This window comes from Accipiter gentilis, chromosome 29 (genome assembly GCF_929443795.1).
Source record: "Accipiter gentilis chromosome 29, bAccGen1.1, whole genome shotgun sequence".
NCBI lineage: Eukaryota > Metazoa > Chordata > Aves > Accipitriformes > Accipitridae > Astur > Astur gentilis.
The window spans coordinates 2803745-2826615 of NC_064908.1; the positions used below are offsets into that span (position 1 = coordinate 2803745).

At 50.8% G+C, this 22871-nt stretch overlaps 1 protein-coding gene across 12 annotated transcripts; it reads left to right on the top strand.

The window, feature by feature from the left end:
- The first annotated feature begins 106 nt into the window (after positions 1 to 106).
- Positions 107 to 22718, top strand: SLC41A1 (solute carrier family 41 member 1). Of its 12 annotated transcripts, none has more exons than XM_049832254.1 (11): positions 107 to 266; positions 1463 to 2699; positions 8405 to 8512; positions 12679 to 12750; positions 13064 to 13208; positions 13305 to 13451; positions 14222 to 14369; positions 15006 to 15085; positions 15905 to 16039; positions 17064 to 17212; positions 18917 to 22718. In XM_049832254.1, the coding sequence occupies exons 2-11, from the start codon at positions 2322 to 2324 to the stop codon at positions 19100 to 19102; spliced, it is 1548 nt and encodes a 515-aa protein (XP_049688211.1). In that variant the 5' UTR covers positions 107 to 266; positions 1463 to 2321; the 3' UTR covers positions 19103 to 22718. The 12 variants fall into 12 exon arrangements, with proteins under 12 accessions (XP_049688211.1, XP_049688209.1, XP_049688208.1 ...); XM_049832252.1 differs by lacking the exon at positions 107 to 266 and adding an exon at positions 571 to 657; XM_049832251.1 differs by lacking the exon at positions 107 to 266 and adding an exon at positions 613 to 670.
- Positions 22719 to 22871: the final 153 nt, after the last annotated feature.

Here is a 22871-nt window from a genome sequence, read left to right on the forward strand (position 1 = left end):
TGAGTGTCAGTCCAGCTGCCTTTCCCTGGATAGGGGATATATCCAAACACCTCTGGGGGTGGGATGGCAGCGCACCCCTGCCCGGCCCGGGGAACGCTCTGTGACCTGTGAACCCCCTCTCCCCAGGTGAGGAGAACCAGACCTCGGGGGCACCGCCATGCCCCACAGCCAAGGGGCTCCCCCGGCTCGGCAGAGCGAGAGCGATCGGGCGGACGGACGGCGGGGAGAAGGAAGCGGGAGCCTTTCCTTCCACTATCGAACCCCAGGTACGGGTCAGGGGTGCCCCGGGAGCAGGTGAAGCCCCGGGGAGCGCTCCGAGCCCGGCGGAGGGAGAGAGGGAAGGAGACGGGGCGGGATGGCGGCCGCCCCGCCGGCTCCATGTGGGCTCAGCGACACGTGACCGCCCCAGGCCACGCCTCCGCGCTGCGAAGGGGCGGGACCTCCCGGCCCACCCACGGCTGCGTGGGCAGTGAGCTCCTCGCCGGGGCGGGGGCGGGGTCAGGCTTGACGCCACGCTGGCCTGGCCAATGGGGGAGGCGCGCAGAGCGCTGGGCAGGGCCATCATTGGCGGGCGGTGATGTCAGGGCGGTGCGGGGCAGTAGCGCAGCGCGGCGGGGCAGAGCGGAGACGAGCGGAGCGGAGCGGGCAGCGCCGCGAGTGCGCAGCGGTGGTGAGATGCCCGGTGCACCGGGCGGGTGGTGGCCGTGGCGGAACCGCGGGGAGTCCGGGGCCGCAGGAGGGTTTAGCGGGGGATCCGCGACAGACCCCTGCCGCAGGGAGGGGGCCGGCCGGTCGGTCGGTCCGGTCCGGTCGGCCGGGGCATCTCCGCTCTGCTCGGGGCATCTCCGCTCTGCTCGGGGCATCTCCGCTCTGCTCGGGGCTTCGGTTCCCCGCGGCCGCTGTCCGCGCCGGCGGGGCCGGGCCTCGGCCGGGGCCGGTCTAGAGGTGGTGGCTAGCGGGGCTACGGGAGTGCGGGCCGCCCGCTGGCCCCGCGCTCGCCCAGCTCCACGGGACTGCGGGGCTCTGCGGCACCTCCAGCGCTGCGGCACCGGGAGGGGGGGGGGGGAGAGCCCCGGGCCGCGCTCCCGCAGGCCTCCTCCGGCTCTGCGCTGAGCTCACGGGAGGCAGCGCCGGCTGCCGTGGTTGTAGCCGGTGGCTCCGTGCGGGGCTTTGGCCTCCGGGCAGGGTGCCCTTGTCCTGCGGCTTGGGGGTCCCTCCTGGGCGTTTGGTTCTGGGGCGCAGGGAGCAGAGAGCTGCTCTTCCCAAAACGTCCTCTGATACAGCCCCTCTAAAGGGTTGTGAAAGAAGGTTTAAAGAGTCAAGGGATAGTGCAGTTAACAGCTGTACGTTGAAGGCCGTACCTTCAGCGTACATTGGATGAAAATACTGTTGAGTGAATGAGACGTTACGCTGACTGCCACAAGACCCAATAGAATGTCTGTTTTCCTCCTCTATATTTCAGGTGAAAGACGAGTTCTTGGAGAGTGACGTTAAATCTAAGGCTGTCTAAATGCCAGCTCCCACCCTACAGCCTGCTCAGCTCAGTAAGTAACCTTAACTGGGAACTTGCTGTTACTTTAAATAAGACCTCTCATTGCCTCGTGCTGTAAGGTGAGAAATTCTTCTGGAAGAGGAGGACGACAGTGACACTTGGAGCTTGCTGGTATTGCTGGCTCTTTTGGCAGAGAGCACAAAACAGGCTGAAAGAGAGCAAAAGCCCACAGGAGCCTTCAGACTCAGATTCTGCAGAGGGACAGTGCCACTGGAGAAAGTGACAAAGCCTTGGTAGTAAGAAGAGCTTTTCTCGATTGTATCACCTAAAAGCTAGTCCCTCTCATACCTACTCTCTGCTTCCTCATCCCTTTAAGCTTCTGTGTTATTCAGTGGTCTTTACTTCATCTGTTTTTCTCTCTGCCTTGTGTGCCCCATCACAGCAGTCGTGCTGCTGGAAGAAGACGTGGAGAAAGATGCACTAAACTGTCATACATCAAAGAAGAAAGGCTTGGATCCTGTCTCGCTGGCTGCTGTACCTCACAGTGCTGGAAGGGAGAAGAACTAGAGTGAATTTGCTGTAGTTCCCAGTTCCTGCAGTGTTCCCTGCTAGCTCAGTGGTTGGTGTCCTCTGTTCCTGGACTTTGCTTGATGGGGATCTCTGCTGCAGGAACAGTCTCTGCACTCAAAGGCAGGCAAGCAGGGATAGGAGAGGTTGCCTCTAGATGCCGGAAAGGCCATTTGTATAAGCTCCTGGTGGAAGATTTCTTCTGGAACAGCTGCTGGCTGTAGGCACACTAAGCCAAGGGTCAGGATAGCCTCTCTGCAGCATGTCTTCCAAGTCAGAGCAGAAGGACACCCACCAGGCCAATGGGGCTGTGCTGCCCATTGTGCCTGTGGACTGTCTCACCAGTCCAGACCGGGGGCAGCTGGTGGAGCCCTCAGATTTCCTGGGACCTGATGGTGACACGGTAGAAGTGGTGGTGTTGGAGTCCCGTGCCAATGCTAAAGGGGTGCGAGAAGAAGATGCCTTGCTGGAAAATGGCAGCCAGAGCAATGAAAGTGATGACACCAGCACAGACCGAGGACCTGAGCCAGCCTCGCCCCTCAAGGAGACCTCCTTTTCCATCGGGCTGCAAGTCCTCTTTCCCTTCCTCCTGGCAGGCTTTGGGACAGTTGCTGCTGGAATGGTGCTGGACATTGTGCAGGTAGGACTGATACTTCCCTGGCATAGCACTGGGTTCTGAATCCTGTCTCTGTAGACCATGGCTTGATCCCAAGCCAGGAGGGACTCAAATGCCAAGGCTATTTCAGCAGATAACAACTGTGAGGGAAGGAGACCAGTTACCTCATATGCTGGTTGGGGTAGGGGGAGACAGGGGGAGACCTCAGTGATGTCTGGAGCGAGGGGAGGAGAGGCTGCAGGCACCCCTGCACCGCAGCTGCCCAGCTCCAGCTCAGGAGGAGGTTGCAGCTGGTATATGTGCAGCCAAAGCACCTGCCTGGGAACTGAGACTGCTCTGTGCATCACGGCTGGAAATAAAGCACTTCCCTGATGGTGGCTGTAGACATCGCAGCTCCAGTTGCTGGTTCCACAGGTCCTGTGTCCCTTTTCCATCTTTGATGTTTGCTGCACTGTTCCAGCATGCCGGGCTCGTGCCAGCCAGGTCGATGATTCGCCTGTCACAGTGTGTGCGGGACACTTGCATTGTGGCTCCCTCCAAAGGTTGAAGGCTGGCTGAGTGGCCCCTACACTGCCTTCTCGTGCTCTTGAAATGGACAGGGGCGACTGGGTTAACAGGGTGGTTCATCCTGAGCAATGTGTGGAGGTGATCCTTAGGAAAGGCCAGCTAGGCTGTTACCTCTGGATGAAAACTGATGTGTTACCAGACACGATCTCTCATTCGGGGTCTCATGGTATGTGACACTGTGGGAACCCAGCAGCCGTGCAGCTTGATTGGGTTTTTATGTGGGAAATGTGACTTTGCAAACCATGGGTCCTGTGCCGGTCTCTAGCGTGTGTTTTCCAAGCATGTGTGTCTCTGGCAGCAGATCAGCTGCTTAACCTCTTCTCCTTTGCTCTGAAAGACAGACTGTGCAGAGTTGTCTTGACGCCCAGCCCAAAACAGTGACTGAGGCACAAAACTCAATCATCTGTGCAGTGTAGGTTTATGAAATTATTTGGATGGAGAAGGCAGCCATTTTGGAGCTGTGGTCAACCAAAAATGCTCTGCTTGAAGCTCCTCTGTTTGCTTAAGTGGGGTAAACAAGCCCTTACAGTGTTGGCATAGAAAGACTCGAATGCCGGTCAGTTGTCTATATTGCTGGCAGTTACGATCATCTCCACCCAAGCTGTGTGCCAATAGGGTAAGTCAGGCGCTTTTTTGTATTTGTGGGTGGTCAAGCAGACACTTCTCTTGCTTTCTTGCCCCTAATGGCTACTTCCCTGCATGCTTTTGCACACTGGTCATCCTTACGGTTTCTCTTGATGCAATGTGTTGAGAGAGCTGTGAAGTGACTCAAAACAGGAAAGGCTGGCTGTGCTGAATTAACCCAGGAGAGATTTACTGGAATAATTTTCTTAAAAATAAAGACATTTCAAACATGTATCCTTTCGCAAGGTCCCTGTAAACTTGTGTGGGGGTCTTCTGGCAATTTCCCGGAGCCAGTGATTTGAACCCAACCTAAAGCCTTTCCCGGAGAAGGAACAGCCCTCCTGCCTGGGGAGGAGTGGGGCAGGAGTGGGATACTGCAGCTAATGCTGTGTTCTCCTGCCCTTTTTTTTTTTTCCTTTTTTTTTTCTGTGGCCTTTAGAAATAAAGCTTCATAATTCCTCTGTCCCACAGCAGCTCAGCATGTGGCTATGCAGCTTGTTCTGCCAACTCCTCTAACTCCCTTTAGCCTTGGGATTAAATGAGGCATCTAAATGCTGTAGGGTGGAAAAGTGAGATGGGAAGTGTGTGGCCTCAAGCTTGCTTGCCTGCAGAGTCTGGGGAGCTGATCTTGATAACTGGCTTCCCAGTGACTCAAAGCCTTGGATGAAAAGAGGGAAGCCTGTGGAGTGGATAGCTGGTGCACTGGGGTGGACTGGAGTCCCCTTGCTTTGGATGCAGCCATGGTTTGCGATGGATGGAGGCCTCCATACACTCAATTTCCTCCGTTTTGGATAAATGGACTAATCAGCCAGCTGTGATTGGTCTCCCCACTGTGAAAACAAGCAGCCCTGGCCGTTGGCCATGCTGTCCCATTAATGCATCCCTATGAATTTGCCTCCTGGGAGGAGAATTTGCCTCTGCTCCCTCTGGGATTGCAAAGGCCTTTGGGCCAGGTGACATGTGAGCATAGCAGCTGCTTTTTTGTGTACAGTAGAGGACTATTGGCACAGTCCCCTCTCCCAGCAGAGCCTCGATTGTTGTTTTCCAGACTTGTCTGCTCCCTGGAGATTCTTTGGATGGGATGGACAGTATTTCGTATGGAGGAGGGAGTCTGCTCATTTCCCCTGCTTGACCACCTCTGGTGTTAGCATCCCTCTGGGGTGGGTCATAGCCAGGGCCAGTGGGGAGTGCCAGCCCTGGAGCTGTAGCTCTCCTGTTAAGACCAGCTTGTTCCTTGCTGTTATGGAGGGGCAGTGCTGGGAGAAGTGCAATATGTTAAGCAGCCACACCAAGGCAGTCATAGCTCCAACCTATAGCACATCCCTCCCCTCTGAGCTGTCATGAATCACCGTCCCGCTATAATCTGAGTGAAAGCACGCTGTTACTCATGACTCTTGTAAGCCTTAACTTCGTATGCGGTGACTAAAAATGACAGCAGCTGAGAGGCAGCTGTTATCTTGGAAATATCTGTTGTCTGCAGGTGCAAAGCTTCTGAAAGGCAGCAAGCCTGGAGGAAACTGCAAAACACCACCTGAAGTTTGATGTTTCTTCCAGAACCTCTGGCAGGCTAGAGTCCAATCTTGTCCCTCCAGTGCTACACAGGAGAGACTGGGGTTCGGTGGCTATGGTATCTGGGTAGATTTCTGTTCAAATGGACCACAGGCTTAGTAGAAAATGAAGCTGAAATAAGTTAAACCTAGATCGCTTATACTCTCTCTGCTCCCTGTCCCCAGAGGGCAGGGAGGAGGTGCTGGAGGTGAAGTGCCTCTCCCTGTAATTCTCTTCCACAGCTCTGCTGAAAGCCAGCCGGGAACCCCCTTGCTCCCCAGTGCAGTGTGTTCCCCTTTGCATGGAGCAGACTGGACAATCTGTGCTGTGTTAGCTTCCCTCCTTGGCCCTGGAAACAGCTTATTTCTGTGCTTCTCAGAGGGGCTGTTACAGGGGGGAAAGGGATTTTTAACAGCTCGATGTCCTGAACTTAAACTCATATTTCCTCTTCTCTCTGCCTTTTTTGTCTTCCCCAAACAGCCTGGCTCAGGTTCTCCCCTTGGAGCCACATCGTGGGCACACGTCTCTGCAGGGAGCTTTCTTCTCTGCAGGAGCCAGGGAGTCCTTCGAGACGTACTAAATGCCTGTAGACCAGTGTTGTATAACATCTTATATTAAGAAAGTTGGCAGGAGCCCATGGGTCCTGCTCTTTGCAGTGAGCAAGCTGCTGATGTCTGCAGAAATCTCCTTGTTTTCCTTCCCCAAAGATGGCTTTTATTCCTTTCTCCAGGAACACCCCTGTCTTGCTCAGGGAGCTGCTTTAGCAGGCTCCAGTTACAGCAGCTTCTGGCACCGGCTTGCAGTGCAGCCTCCTTTAAAGGTTAATTTACAAAGCCAGGGTTGGGACAAGGTGAGGGAGAGCTGTGAACTTGTGCTAGCTATTGCCTGATGCTGCTTCTGTGATCTCTGGAGACAGAAAGAGCCAGGAAACTTTTGCACAGCGCTTCCAGCCTGTGGTCTGACTAATGACGATGTTCCTTTCATTAAGTGATTCTGGTGACACCCAGCTTGTCCTGTGGGAAGTGGGAGCATGTTGCTTGCTGATTGAATTCTAGATGCTGCTAAGGGAAGTTGTAGCAAAGGATTCACTTGTACAACAAGCAGCAAAATAATCATAATGCCTGCCTAAAAATAGACTGAGGAGAGCTGAGCTTGCCTGTTCCTAGGCGTGACCTTAAAGGAAGCACAGCCTGATGTGCCACTGTGTTGGATGCAGTATTTCAGACTGATTCTCCCTCCTGCCCTGCTCAGCAGTGAGCACTGAACTAAAATGTGCCCCTGCTCGGAGAGTCACGCAGAGCCGTACCCTTTCAGAGTTCCTCTGGCTGTGGTGGAAAGGTCTTCTAAGTCAGGAGCTCAGTTTAGCTGGGTGCAGGGTGGTTGGAGCAGGGGCTACAAGGACCATGGTGGTTTCCTTAGGCGCTGCCTATCACAGCGGCTGGGAAAGGAGTGTTCATTGCATTGGGAGAGTCTGGAAACGGGGTATGCTCAGGAGCCTTGTCCTCGAGTAGAGAGAGGGTTGTGGCTGTGCCTGAAATAGCTGAGCAGCTTTCATCTGTGCACCTGGGAGCTGGAGAGCGTGGCTAGCTTGTCTTACCAAGCTGTCAGAAATGTTAAGGAGATTTTTATTGACTGGAAAACAGTTTTTTCCCTTTGAGGAAAGATGGTCCCAGTTCATCCATCTCAAACACTTACCTGCCTCCTGTGATCACAGTTTTCTCTCAAGTGTTTTTTCAAGCGAGTGCAGCTTGAATGTGGTATTGCAGAAGACCTGGCAGGAAACTGGAATCTGTTGGCTCTGTGGTAAAGGCAAGCAGCACAAAGGATGGAAAAATAAACAAAAATGACTGAAGTCCTTCCCCACAGGAAGGTATTAGTCATGCAGGTAGAGTGACTTGTATTTGCTGTAAGGTGTTGGCCGACAGTGTTCCTTGTCCTAGAAAGAAATACTGTCCTGTTGGCTAGTTAACCTGATGGTCTGACACTGCCAAGGAGAGTGCTGTGAGAGATGGAGCCTGTTGCAGGTAACACTTGCAGGAAGAAAGCTGCGAGAGCCATGTTGCCATGTTCAGCACAGCAGCCGGCTGTTGAGAGTGCAATTCCAGCCATGCTCGGTGTCCTTTAAGCAGTATGGCAGTCAGGCAATGTGGGAAGTGGGAGTTATTTTGGACACAGGGCCTTCTTGCAAAACATTCGTGAAAATAAAGAATCGGGCAATGAGGTTTGTGTAGATTGCAGGGTTTTTTTTAAATGCGGTTGTAAGGGTTTTTTGGGGTGGTTTTGTGTTTTTGTGGAAGCCAACTGTTCTCCTATAAGACTGCTTACCCTGCAATTACTCTTCGTTTTTTCCTAAATAAACATGGCTGCCTCTTCTGCCTCATGCCCAAGGGAGCTGACTTGTTTGTAGAGCTAGAATAATTAGTAAATACCTGAGTAATGTAGGTACCAGGTGAGGGAGGGCACACATCTCCTTGGTGAGGTAGGGGGGAACAGAGGCCACGGTGGGCTGCTTTTTGGAGCTGGCAGGATCAGGGAGCAGCAATGCCCTGCTCCAAAATGTATTTGTAAGACGTAAGTGTAGGGAATGGCTCTCAGCTGAGACTGACCGAACTTCAGTGCTCGTTTCTGCCAAAAACTGCAAGTATTGGGCAAAGTCTCTTCATCTTTCCCTATTTTGGCCTCCGTATGCATAAACATTTTGTCAGTGGTTAATCTTTGGGGGATTTTTAACTGAAAGTTGCAGGCTGAGATCCGGTTTTTAAGCTCAGCAGGAACATGTGGTCACTACTACATGAATGTCAAAAACAGTAAAATTGCCGCAAAATTCAAAGCGTGACACCAGAAGGGGAACTGGGTTGTCTCTGCTCAGGGCCGCACACTGGCAGGGCCAGGTTGCAAAGGTGGATGAGTAAGTGGCACTCAGTCCAAAGCAAGGGTTTCTAACAGCCGTGATTATTTTTTAATGGTCTGTCTTTGTTTTAATCTTACAGCACTGGGACGTATTCAAGTATGTGACTGAGGTATTTATCTTAGTACCTGCATTACTGGGCCTGAAGGGGAACCTAGAGATGACTCTGGCATCTCGCCTGTCGACAGCTGTGAGTATCCAGGGAGTTGAGGGAGGGAGCGGGATACTTGATTTGGGAAGGGGTGGGAAGGCATGTGTGTGTGTGTGTGGTGGCTGGGCAGACAAAAATCTTTCAGTTTGTGACCACAGAAACCAGAGCCTGGAGTTTAGTGTGCTAGGAAAGTGTCTTCATTCCACTGGACTGATCAGATTTGAAGGCTTAATAGTCCTTAAGCTTTGCTGACAGTTCACTTCCTTGTCATAGCTGCTCGTGGGCCTGGAGGCACGGTGTGTGAGCTGGCTTTGGCAGTTTACTGTCTGGAGTGCTTGGATCCAGTTTTCTTCATGAGGAAGCTGGGTGCAAGCATGTCATCAAAGCAGACTAAAACAAGCTAGGTTCGGAAGAGCTAGGAGATAGTCTGGAGAGAATTGTACGGCAAAGGCTAAAATGGAGGGGACCTTGCAATGAGAGCTAGCAGGTGGATTGACAGCCTCTTGAAGTTGATGGAGAGGCATGGCTGGGCATTTCTCTTGCTAGAATTCAGTCCAATTCCTGTGAAACAGTGAGCTCCCTGTGAGAGACGGGGGCAGGCTCTGTTAGCTCCTAAGAATACTGTGTTAGTCCAGCTGTAAATGAATTGCTTTGTGTTTAAATGTTTCTATAACACAGCAGTCTGTCTCTGTAGCTGAGCAGCGCTGGAGAGAGACTGACATCTTCTCCTAACAGGGACAATAATACTCCGTCCTTCTGCAAAGCATCTTCTGGTCAAGCACGATAGCAAGTGACTGCCTGATGTTTCTGTGTTTCCCATGATGGGAGTACATACAGCTTTGAATCTTCTATCTGCAAGGTGCTAGCTGCCTGCTGTCAAGCTTTTAACTCTACTGTCTCTATGCTGTGAATTGCTAGAAATGAGAGCCATTGCAGCAAGCAGCCTGGTCTTGGCCTTGACAATGCAAACGAGGTGATGCGCCTTGGCCCAAGAGAGCTCCTCAGCAAGTGCTTACTGAGATATAGGGTTGGAAAACTATTTGCCTGGGTGGTAGCAGCAAGCATAGCTAGCGGAGAGCTGCTGCTTAGCATGCTCCCTTCCTCTCAGCCTTCCTCTCGCTGCAGGAGAAAGCACAGGAGAGTGTTGAAAAGGTCTGTATATCTGTTCTCCTGGGTCCTCTCTAGTTCTTTCATCTTGAGCAATGGGGTGATGCCAGCTGTGACTCTTTGCTCCTCAGTAGCTTCTTGTTGGCCTCTGAGGCCCAAGATTTCTGGTGCATTCCTGAATGGCGGCAGAGCCAGCATCTTGAGCTGCTCATGCAGCCTTTGTCACCAGCAGCCCCTCTTGTGCCTCACGCAGTAGCTCCCTGTATGTGCCCTAAGGGGTGCTGCTCTCATCCACTGAACCAGTGGCACATGCGCATCATATTCTGTAGGGTCTGAGGTTGTCCCTGCAATCCCTGGGGGGCAGAAAGGCAAACAGCATTTCCCTGGACTAGCCCTTGGCTTGGCCTCTGCACCTCAGCCCCTGCCTGCCAATTCCTGCCAACTGTGGGGACTGCCTCCTTCCTGGATTCAGCCTTCACTCTTTGTTCTCTGAAGGAGCAGGGCACTGAGCTGCCTGGGGGATGGCCGTGCCAGCCCTACCTGGCAAGAAGCGGGCTGTGGCTGCTTCCCCTCCGTGCTGGTCTCCTCTCCCCAGGCACTGCTGGGGAGGACAAAGCTGCTGGGAGCTTCGTGCTGCCCCTGGCCCAGCTGTGCTCTGGTGCCAGGGCTTGCAGGGGCAGAGCCTGAGCACTGCAGCTTGTGTTGCAGGCTGAGCATTGTTTGCTCCTTCTTTCTGGGAAACAAATCCCTTTGTTTTATTCCCTCTCTATTGTTCGGATCATGTCAGGATCCTTGCTGTCCCAGACACAGGCCGTTCTCCCTCTTGGCCTTGGCCAGCTTGCACTTTCTGAGCATGGGCTTATCAGGGTGAGTGCTTGGCTCTCCTGGGACTAAGGCAACACGGCACTTCCCCATCCTCTTCCCTTATGGGGCTGGCATGGAGTGATGTTGGGGCAGGCTTGGCAGAGAAACGAGACTGTGCAGAAAGTCACAGGAATACAAAACTTTTCCCTATCTGCTCTGGTGGCTGCAGCAGCATCACGAGGAAACTGGCACAGAGAACGCCCGTCCGGCTCACCTGCCCGTCTGTGCCAAGCAGCTGCTGTCCTTGCACCAGCTTGGTATCCTGGTGCCTCCTCCTGCCCCTGAGCTGATGACTGTGGGGTGGTATTAGCCTCGTGGGCCAACACTTAGGCTTTGTCCTCTACTTTCCTGTGCCCTGGGAGGAAAGAAGGCTGTGCTGCCTCTACACGAACCCCCTAGCATTGCACTCTACCTCCTTGTATCTGTGCATGGTGGGATAGGACAATTTCTTGGGTTTTCCTTCTTTTATTATTTTTTTCCCTTGCCCTGTTTTTCCCTCAGCGTGAGGGACCCACGTGCAGGCATGCAGAGGGAGCTCCCCTCTGACCAGGGCTTCACGGTGTGGGTCTCGTGCTCTCTCCACAGGAGAGCAGCCTGGAATGGTTTCTCAGACTGTGGATTTCTAATTAGTGCTGCATTAAGGCATCTCAGAAATTCCTTTCACAATTAAGAAGCAAAACTCTCCCATTAGTTAAAGGATTAAAATCCTGTTGCCAGTGACTACAGCTAGGTTATGTTAATCCCAACCTAATTGCCATGTGGCTGGAATTTTAAGGTCAGGCTTCACATGGAGCTCAAATTCCTGTGCTGGATGTGCTCAGTGCTACTCCAGTCAACTTTTTTGTTGGTTTTTCCCCATTCCTTCCTCCTCTCCACTAAACTGACCAGAATAATTCACTCCAGAGATGGGTGCATCTCAGTGCTGGTTGAAAAGAGCTGGCAGTTCTCTCAAGTGCATGCAGTAAGGAGAGCAGAAGGATTAGGTGATCGATGACTTCTTGTGTTTTTTGCGGAGACCAGCAAGGAAACCTGAGAGGAAGAAATTGCTGCTGTATTATTGTGCAGAAGTTTGAGTTTGATGCTGTCAGCCAGTAACTCCAACATGCATTTACCACTTCAGATTGTTTGAGCCTCTCCCTTGTTTCCTCTTCGTGTTTATCAGCTTCTAATAATACAGGATTGGATAGATTGGATATAAGCTTACAATCTCTGCTTATCCATTATTCCAACTTTCCATAAAGACCTAGAAGGTGCTAGGGAGGAGCAGAACCTCTATGCTCTGCAGTAACCAGCAACCTGCAGTGATTCTGCTGGGTTATTTTGGATTGTATGCCAAGGAATTAAAGCAACTTTCCATCTCTTCTGGTTAGTCTGATTAGCATCTCCCACAGTTGTAGTGGTGCCAGATGACCCGTGTGCCATGGCTGCTTCCCGCTACTCAGTAGGTCTCCACGTGCCATTAGCCTTGTTTACTCAGCTTTTGACTGAAACAGTAGTTCTTGCTGCCAGCTTCCTCTGCCCGCATGATGCTACTCTGGCCTTGGTCTGTATTGGAGCTGGGGCCCAGAGCTGACCTGAGAGTCAGTACACCCCTATTTCCCTCCTGGCTGGCTGACCTGAGGGGCAGCATGACCCAAATGGGCCTGAGCCAGGCTTGGCTTGATCACCAGTGGAGTGAATTCAATGAGTAAATAAGCAGCAGTGCGTGACTCTGCATGGGGACAAAGTATATCTTGTTGCTTTTGCAAGATTTTCATCAGACGTTCTATTGACGTCGATTCCCCTTTACGCTCCCTTCAAAACTCCCTCTGTAGTGGGTCTGGCTCTACTCCTGCTGCGTAGGAGGGTGTCAGCCTGTTCCTGCAGCTGGGAAGGAGAAGGTGCTGAAGCTGAAACTGGGAACAGCTTTGGTGTTCTGGAGTACTAGAACAGAGTAACTGTTGGAAGAAGCACCATAGTTACCCAGGGTATATGGCCCAATCAACATTCACAGAACTGCATGTCACAGACTGGGGTGTTACTGCAGAGCCGTGCCCCAGCTGTACACACATACATGCACACACAGACACGTGCACCTTTTCTACTGAATTGCTCTCCCATAAGAGCTAAGGATTTGAGGTCATTATTCTCTTCTGCTCCTGGCACAAACTTGCGCAGCTGGAAGGCAGGAATTGGACTGTTAGCAAGAGCAAAATGCTGTCAGTCTTTAATGATGTTGCGATGTCCTCTTGCAGGCTAATATTGGCCAAATGGATACACCCAAAGAGCTCTGGAGGATGATAACGGGGAACATGGCTCTGATACAGGTAAGAAAAAGCGAAAGGAGAAGAAAGTGAAAATATTGGTAGCTGGTGCAAGCCCAACTGTGACAAGTGTCAGAAGGTTTAAATGCCTGGTTTTGCTATCAGCTGTCAATATTCCATGTCTAACGGGGAGGTAAATGGCACCTTTTTGTCCCAGAGTCATCATAACGGTTTGCCCTATAGCTTAGACTTGATGTTTCCCTGCTGGATGCTAATCCACCTGAAATGGTATCCTGGGTGGTGTTTCCTTCTTTCCTCACCCTTGGACCATTTTGCTTTCTAATCCTCTTGGTGACTGTCTAGTTTTTATTTTCAGGTTCAGGCTACTGTGGTTGGCTTCCTGGCCTCGATTGCAGCCGTAGTGTTCGGATGGATCCCAGATGGGCACTTCAGCATTGACCATGCTGTCCTGCTTTGTGCCAGCAGTGTGGCTACTGCTTTCATTGCTTCCCTTGTTCTGGGTGAGAGACAGACCCCGCACATCCTCCATGCAACTCTTCCTAAAATGCTGGGCTCCCCTTGGCCTCATCCTGTTTTCTTCCTCTTTTTGGCTGTAGGCATGATTATGATTGGGGTCATCATCGGATCCAGAAAGATGGGGATCAATCCCGATAACGTTGCCACACCAATTGCTGCCAGCCTGGGGGATCTCATCACTCTGGCTCTGCTTTCAGGAATCAGCTGGGGCTTATACAAAGAGCTGGGTGAGGAGCAACAAAAGGCCTTTGTCTCTCTCTGGTCCTTCCATGTGCTGCTGCGTCTCCCTCTCATTTCACCCTCTTCCTTTACCCTTTCTGTTCTCGGGGTATATAGGATGCCTGGCCTGGAAGCTACCTCAGTTAGTGAGACCTAGTCAGAACTGATAAGGGGAGGAAACGGACGTTCTTACTGCCTTGTAGCTGCAGACAGTCTTGGCAGTGATCTGCATACTTCCTTCTCACCAGGTAAAGTTGTAAGGGAGAGGTTGTCCCCTTCCAAGTGCCAGGGGCTTGACTGTGACTGAAGCAGTGGGAGAAGGCAGCTTTGGATTTCATCTTTTGTACTGTCAGCACCAGCTGGGGACCCTCAGTGCAGAGCTGCAGCTGTAGACTCTAGACTTCCTCCTCCCTCCCCTCCATCTTCCTTCCCTGGCGGCTGGGATGCAGGGGATGTGACTCAGCCAGGTTCAGCCAAAGGTGAAGCAAGACTGGGAGGTCTTGCCCAGGAGTGGGAAGTGGGAATGAGCAGTTGAAATTGAAGAGATCTCACTTTGATCTGTTGATAAAGTCCCTGTGAGTATACCAGGAGAAGGAAATGCCATGTCCTGCAGAGCTGAGGCTGGTCTGGTCTAGTTTGCCTGCCCTTACTGGAGTTTCTGACTCCAGGGGTGACAGCAGTCTGTAGGCAGGCTTGATGAACTCAGCTGAAGTAGCACCCCGCCTCACTGCAGTGGGATGTGTCCTTGATCTGTTGCCTCTGCTTATTTCCCCCTCAGAGAGCAAAGCCTACATGAATCCTTTGGTATGCGCCTTCTTCATAGCTCTGTTGCCCATCTGGATCATCATTGCCAAGAAGAATGCAGCAACACGGGAGGTGCTGTACTCTGGCTGGGAGCCAGTCATTATCGCAATGGCTATTAGCAGGTAGGAAGGCATGGAAGAGTTCCTTTCCCCCAAACACAGGCAGACGACGCACCCTTTCCCCCAGCCCTTTCAATCTCTTAGCCCTTGGTAGATTCCAGACCAAGAGAGATCCAAACCTCTTCTGCTTCCCTGGTCCGGACTCCCAGGAAACTGGAGGTCATTTTGTGTTTTCTAGATGAAGTCAATGGGGTTCTAGGTCCCAAGGCAGAGGAGTGATTAAGCACTTGACTGCTGGAATCCAGGGCCTTAGCAATGTCCCAGCTGCTGCACAGGGAGACTCTGGCATGGCCACGGAGGAAACACAGATCCTGTTTATCAGTCCTCTGCACAGGACCCCTCTCTGCCCTCTGAAGGGCAGGATTATTTTTGATTATTGCATTGCAGTGCACTGTACATGAGAGGATTTAATCTTTGATCTTTTCGGCAGCAATGAGAAAAGACCGTGCTAAAACTGCCTTCTGTTATCAAATATTGACGCTTAAAATCATGTGCAACAACCACAACCATAGGTGCATGTTAATAGGTGTATATATCAAACTTGGGTGCACACACTGCAGCAGTGAGAACCCTCAGTGCTTTGTCTGATTATTTGCTAATGAGCTTTCAGCACTGACCCCTTCAATCTTCCCTTTGCAGTGTTGGGGGTTTAATTTTGGACAGAACAGTCTCAGATCCAAACTTTGCTGGGATGGCTGTCTTCACACCTGTTATTAATGGTGAGTTCCTTTCCACTCTGGTATTGCAGCTCTTGGAGACTCTTGGCAAACAGTCAACTTGTCCCGTGTGCTTTTATTTCAGGCAGTTTAAGGAGACTTAATTCCCTTTTGATTGTCAGTGAGACATGGGGTTTGACTCAAGCTTTACAGCAGCATGGCTCCCCCTGGTGCCAGCCTTTCACCAGAGGGTGGCTGGCCTGGGATGTTCGTTATTGCCTAAAAGACATGTTTTCCAACAAAAACTGTACTAATTTCCTGATTCCTCCTGGCTGGTGGAAGACCCCGATCTTCCAATATATGTGCCTTGTGGCACCTGGCGATGTAAAGATTTGGATTTGCAACTCAGAGTCAGGAAATCTAATTTCTTCTGGTATAAAGCTTGGACCTCCTTTCTGCCTAATGAACCAGGGAAATGGGTTTTTTATTACTTTTTGCAATAAACAGAGTTAATTCTGAGCCAGTGTATCTTGTGCTAGTGGGTTCCACAGTTTCATTATTCCTCATGCAAAAAATAGTAGTTTCAAACTTCCTGTGTCTGTTTTGGTGGCTGACTCATCATTTTTTTGTTTCATGTATTTCTTCCAATGAAAGCTGCAGTAATAGAATTGCATCTATTTTATTAAGGGGCCTAAGGGGAAACCATAGAACTGTGTGCTTTGTCTCAACTCTTTACATCCTGCAAAAGTGGAATTCAGGTCAAAAATAGACTGTCCTACATTATTGCAGCACCTGGCAATTCCAGATCTGCTGGCTGTTGAAAATAGCCCTTTCCTTTAAAGTGTTTGAGACGTCATCTTACTGCTCTCTCCTTATCTGCAGGTGTGGGTGGCAACCTGGTGGCAGTGCAGGCTAGTCGCATCTCCACTTACCTGCACATGAGTGGGATGCCTGGAGAGAGCTCTGAAACAGCCCCTCGCAAGTGCCCCAGCCCTTGCAGCACTTTCTTCAGCTCAGGTAACCAAGTTGGGTGTTGAAATATATTGACTTCTGCCAGCAGCAGCTGCTGCAGTTGCCTGGCTGAACTTGTCTGTGACAGTCGCTGGAGCACTGTCATAGGAAATGGTGGCTGAAGTCTGCTCAGAGGCAGCTGTTAGCTCACAGATGTGGCTGGTCCTCTGGCCTGCCCTGCCCTCTAGAGACGGTCAGACCTTTAGTAAAGCCACTGTGTGAGAGGACATAGCCGTGCTGGATGAGGAAGACATGGTGCAGAAGTCCTGTGCCCTGACTGTCTAATACTGTAAATCCTCCACCCTCTAAATCTTTTCCAGATGTGTCCAGGATACTGAAACCTGCCTGGAGGCTGCTCAAGTGTTGCAGCTCTGCTGGGCTTACAGAGCTGCAGTTACAGAAAGCTTCTCACTTACAAAGGCTTCCTAGCAGCTCTTTTATTTGTGGCAGTTGTGTGGCAGAGCACAGCCCAAACTTGCGTTCCAGCACAGAGTGTGGGCAGAGGTTGTTACTCTCCAGGCTTCCTAGAGAGGCTTGATAGCTGGCAGCCTGGCTCCTGGCCTTCTGGGCCAAGACTGTCCCTGAAGAGCAAGAAGGGGCAAGAGGTCTCCAATGTGGTGGTGATCTGTTAGAAAACTGATCACCAGACAAAGTTGAGACAGAGCTCCAAGGAAATTCAATGCTCACGGTAAATTCTTGACAGCTCTGTACTGAGCACTGTCGGAGGTGGGACATGAGTCCTTTTGGCAGCTGAGGTCTGTGAACAGCTTTTGCTTTGGGTACAGAATTAAGCTCTCCTACTGAGCTTGGTGCAAAGAGCCCTTGGGTGTCCTGACAGCTGGATTGTTGTTCAGGGTGCTGCCTTCCAGCCTAAATCTGTAGTGTGGGGATGAGGGTTCAGTGTGCTCGTCCCTACTTCTGATTTGACCATAGTTGTGCTGCCTTGTCCCCTGGAGCCCAGGAAGGTTGCAGAGTTCCTGTGTGTTCAAGCCTAATCTTAAGCCTGAACTCCATCTTTGTTTCCTTGCAGATGTGAATTCCCGCTCTGCTCGTGTGCTTTTTCTTCTGGTGGTGCCTGGACACTTGGTTTTTCTTTACACCATCAGCTCCATGCAAGGTGGACATACTACGCTCACCCTGATTTTCATAGTCTTCTACATGACAGCTGCGCTTCTCCAGGTAAGCTGGAGCCCTTCCAGGGGCTGTAACCCCTCAGGCTGGAATAAGGGGATGCTGCCATGTCATCTGCAGTGGGGACCTATTCAGCCAGTTAAGTTGTAGAAGGCAGTTGCTGAAGGCAGAGCGATAGGCCCTATCCCTAGGTATGAGATGTATGTGCTGGGGAGAGGTATGCCAGGTAGATTTTATTTGTGAAATAAGCCAGTATCAAACTGCATAACTCTTTTTGTTGATACCTGTACACACAATTTTTGCTTCCTACCATTCTTGGCAAGTTTTTAATCTGTCTTTTGTCTCTTTTAAGTCCTTCTGATAGCAGAAGTGTTTACCTTGTGTGTGTTAATCTATCCTATAAGGTGCTTTAGCAATCTTAAAACTGTTGGTGAAGAAAACAGGATGTGGAATTTGCAGGGACCCCATGCCTTGTGTGGCTTGTCCTGCCCTTTCCCTGCCTCCCCTGCAGGGTAGAGACCTGCCAGCTCTGCAGCACAGGCTCCCAGTCTCCTCGCAGGAGCTGTGTGAGCCCATAGCGATGGCTGTTCGGAGGGTAATGCACAGACCAGGGTATTCATGCTACAGAAATCCAGCGGCCAATTGCAGGAGTCTGGCTGCATGCATTGGAAGGCACGGAGAGACACTCTGGTTAGGAAGTTTACTACTAAGCCCAGCTACACTTCCCCCTGCTCACCCCCTCCGCTTGTGGAAGCTGTGCCTGGTTTCAGTGTCCCCGAAAATCAACAACTGAAGCCAGCGTGAGGAAATGAGTCAGAGCATCCATCAGAGGCGAGAGCAGAGTGCTGTCATCCAGGAGGCTAAATTTAGGTTGTGAACTCCTGCTGGGTGCTTGGGCACTTGGAGGGGGCTTCCGCTCACAGCCACTCCGCAAAGCCACTGCTATGAGCAGCCTGCAGGCTTGGAGCACCGGAGCAAGAGCTGGTGGCAGAGGGACCACCATGTGCTGACTCTTGTGGTCCTGAGCTCCGCTGTGTCCTGAGCAAGACCCTCCCAGCCCCGGAGACAGCAGAGGCATTAGCAACAGGCCTGTGGCTGCTTCAAATCTTGTCCCAGATCTAAGGCTTGAGAGGATTCAGTGCAGATTTCTTCTGTGTTCAGGTACTGATATGAGCCTCTCGCTGCATTGAAGCAGTTGGGGAGAACATCACACTCTGGTAGTTTCAGCTGCTGGGCAGTTGCTCCTTTATTTTTGGAAGCCAGGCGTTGCTGTCCCTGCCCGAGCATCCTGCGTGTTTCCGAGTCCCCTCTTTGCCCCGTATGTCTTCAAGCTTGTTCTGGTTAGATCTGAAAACTGAGATGCAAAATTTAGACTTGTTGGTGTTTGGATGCCAGTGTTCTCCTCCCTTCTAAGCCTAAATTTGATGGTGACATGTGAAGCTAAAGAAGGATAGGGCGGAGGCTGTTAAGAATACAGGGGATTTGGATGCCCAGGGGCCCACTGAAACTCGCCAGGTTCCTCTTTGTGCTGTACTTGTTGCTTTGGGGATGCAGCCCGCATTAAATGCCTGGAGTGAGGCGCTCAGCAAGATGGTTCTGACCTCCCACCAGCTCCGTTTCTCGGGATGAGGTTGTGCCTCTCTGAGCCTGACCTGCCCAGCTGCAGTTGCCCCAGCTGATGCTCTATGAAGACTGGGATTGCAGCGGTCAGGGTTTTGTGGCTGATGTGGCTCTTTTCTTCCTGCCTCCCAGGTTCTCATTCTCCTGTACATTGCTGACTGGATGGTGCACTGGATGTGGGGCAGGGACCTTGATCCTGACAACTTCTCCATCCCATACTTGACAGCACTGGGGGACCTGATTGGAACAGGTCTCCTCGCCCTCAGCTTTCACATCCTCTGGCTCATCGGTGACCGGGACTCCGATGTGGGAGACTAGCTCTCCCTGCTGCCTCCCCCTTACAGCTCTCCTCCTCCTCCTTTCATTTTGTTGTTGTTGTTTCTTTTCCTCCACCCTTGCTCTTCTTCGCTTTCTCCCGCCACCCTGTCTCTCTTGAGACTTCATCTTTGATACTGGATTCTCATTATTTTCAATGGGAATTTTATGTGGTTTATATTTCAAGCCAAGTTTGTACAGAAAATAAATCTAGTTTTAGGAAGGACAAAATAAGTGTAACGAGACAATCACCAAGTGCAATTTCATAGTAGTTATGTCTGAACCAAGGTTACAGTGAAGATACTGATCAGTCAGATCATGCAGGGAGCCCACCCTGTCCCGGTCACTAGAGGTGAAGGGCTGCTTTTTTCGCTTCATAAGCGTTTTAAATACTGGAGGTAAGGTTCAGATTTATTTTACTGAACAGGCACCTTCTAGCAAAGTACAACCTCATGGATGAGGGCATGGGGTATCTCCTGTCTTCTCTGCCCTGTCGCCCTCCTCCCTTGTGTTTGCTCTCTGAATCCCCCTCCTGTGCCTAGCATCCAAAGCATGCAAGTCTCTGGTAGAGGGATTAGCGAAGATGGCGAGGAAGGGTCCTCTATGCCTCAGCACCCATTCCTGTGTGCGCACAAGGAAAGCGAGTGATCTTGGGTTTGAGGACTGCAGAGCCCTGAAATCTGGCTGTGAGCAGGCTGGTCTCTGCTGACAGATTTAGGCTCCCTTTTGCCAACCATCCGGCAGCATCTCAAACTGCAGACTGCTTGTTCTGCCTCTCATCATGAACTGAGTTCAGCTACTGCTGCATGCAAAGGGATACGCTCTGCGCTTTGTCTGAAGAGGCCGTGAGCTCTCCCCATCTTTCCTTCTCCCCTTCCACCTGCCTGTGCTCTGCTGGAGGATCTGCTGGAGCCATCAGGGAAGCTGTGTGCAAGCCTCTCCTTCGTGCTGGTATGGGCACAGCACTATTTTCATGGCAGCATGCTCAGTTCAGTTGATTTTTCTTTCCTGGAGGGGTGGATGGAAAAATAGGTCCTATTTTGCGTGTTAAGATTTTCTCTCAATTGCTGAGTGCTGCTGACGGGTCCATTGCAGCTGGGAAGAAGTCGCCCAATACCTCTCCCAGTTGAGCCTGAGGCATTTCAAATTTGGGAGCATTAAGCTCTTGGTGTCTTTTAGAAAAGGACATCCATGTTCAGCCACTGGATTTCTCTCTCTGTGTAGGCACCAGCTGGAAAACAGGTCAGTGGGCGCCGACAGATTTCTGAAGTCCTGGTTCTTAGTGCAGCTCTCTGTATGGGACTGTAGCAAAGGAACCTGCTTGCCCTTGAGCAGGCATGTAAAATCTGGCATCAGGGTTACGGTCCAGCTTGCAAGCGCTGGCCGAGCACCGTGAGTGCAGGGTTCCCTGCTCTGTTTCTTTCCCCTCCGCTTTTTTGTGCTGTTCAGCTCGGCGATGGCCAAGATGCCTTGTCCTCTGCTGCTAGAGTGTGTTGGAAGGACTCTCATGCAGTCTGCAGTGGCATAATGAGAGAAAACCTGTTCTGGCTGTGTGACTAAGGCGTTTGTAAATGATCTTCCTGAACGCTGTCAACACTCAACGCTTTTTAGTTTTCCCGTTTGGATATAAATCAATTCAGTAAACTGAGTGGGGTTTGATGTAAGCAGGTCTTATCGACTTGGAAACTTCACCCAGTTACACCAAGTTTTAAATGATGTGCTCAAGCAGACTGCGCTATTAAACAGGCTCTAATGCATGAATATAAATTGAATGCATAAGTGTGCATGGGGGGAAAGCTCTTAACATCTGTCAAGGATGGAGAAAATACAGTATATCCCATGGAGCCTAATTTCAGTGCTGCACTGCGCAAAGCTTGGGGAGCTGCCAGTATCTTCCCAAATGCTGGGGGAATGCCTACAGTATTCAGCATAGTAGCACCTTGCATCCTGATCCTGAAATGACAGAAGAGCTCTCATTTTAGTTAGCCGTGCAGGCCTGGAGTGCTGCAGTTCTGCCCCTGGTCTGGACACTGCCTGTCCTGCTTACTTGCAGCTCTAGAACATAACCTGAAGGCTGCTGGATTTGTGGTTGTCTGCTTTTCCTCTTGCTTTAAGTGTGTTCCTCACAGAAGAACACAACCATCCTTGATTGTCCTAATTTCCTCCTTCAGGTTAACTTCTGTATTTCTCATACAAACCAATGCTTGTCTTCTCCTTTTGTCTTTCTGTCCCAGCAACGCTGGGCATCTCTGCTCAGCTGGAAAATGGTGCGATGTGGTGCTGGGAATGCTGATCTTCACCTGAAATAAGGCCGGGTTGGGAGATCTGTTTGTTACTCTGGACAACGCCTGAACTAGCTGAGCTCTGCAAAGCCCTGCCCAAGCGCAGACGGTTTTGCTTTTAGGTAAGGAGCGATTCGTTAGGAACGGTTCCTGCCACCCCCCAGAAAAGAGAGCTAATGCACCCCTTATGGTCCAAGTCAAGACCAAAGTTAGTCGGGAATCACGCGCTGTCCCAACCCAGAGACCCGGTTGCAGAGCTGGTCCCTACCCTGGAGAAGAGCGTGTTGGAAAGGAAGGTCAGGATTAGGGAGTGGGAAACCAGTTCTGGAAAGCCATGGGAGCAGATGTATCCAAACCAAACAGCAGTCAGGCTCTTGCCTGCTCAAGGACCTCTCTGAAGCTGCAGAAGAATCCTTTCCTGCTTCAGTGGGTGTATACTGGGTTCTCCTTCTCCTACTGCCTAAGCTGTTTGTAGTGTTCAGGAGGTTGAGATGGAATCCTTGCCCGGTCAGGCTGCTCGCTATCAGACCCTCAGAAGAGCAGGTGATTATATTTTTGAGACGGCTTTCCCCTTTCTCCCTTGCTAATATAAATAACATCAAGCTTGCTTTCCCCTTTCCCATCTTTGCAACATGTCCTTTATGGCTGTAGCTTGGAACCTCATGCTCTCCACCCTAGTGACGTGACTTCTCGCAGATCTCGTTTGGCCAAAGCTCTGTTCGAGAGGAAAAAAAAAAAAAAAAGAGAAAAAAAACCCCCAACCTTCACACCCTGCTGTACTGAAGTCTCAGCCCAGGGACTTCTGGAGTATTCTCTGCTGCTCACCTGATTTCTCTGCCTAATGTTGAGGAATAGATATGAGACTTCCTTCCATTAACACTTAAGCTTTTATGTATATATATATGAGAAATTCTCCTGGTCTTTTAGGTGTCACATCACTATTTAGTTTCCCAAGAAAAGATTCCCCAGAGGAAGAATCTACCGTTTGTGGTCTCCTGTAAAATGAAGAGACCCAGAGGTGATTGAGAGCTGTCGTGCTGCTGGGCTGGTGGTGTCCGTACATTTATATAAGGTCTAAGGTGTGGTGGGGGAATAGGCCAGGGAAGAAACTAATTTAAAATTGAAGAATATGGATGGTCAAAAACTTTTCCCACCAGTTGCACTCAAATGCATGCCTACTATACAGCTGACTGCAAATGAAAAATACTGGTTTACTCTTTTTATTAAAGGAAAAAGACTGTCTTAATTATTTATAGTTCCTATAACTGAATTGACAGATGTCAACTTAACTGATAAATTATATTTGGTTAAATAAAGATGACATTTATTTATGTGGACTGTGGTGCCTTTCCTTCAAACGCCTCTCTACGTGGTTAAAGGTCTCTCTCTCACATCTTGCAGCTTATTTTAGCTTACACTGAAACTCTTTTGATGCGCAGTGGAATGAGAGTTAAGAAAATCAAATAAATTGCTGTGCACGAAGCAAACTG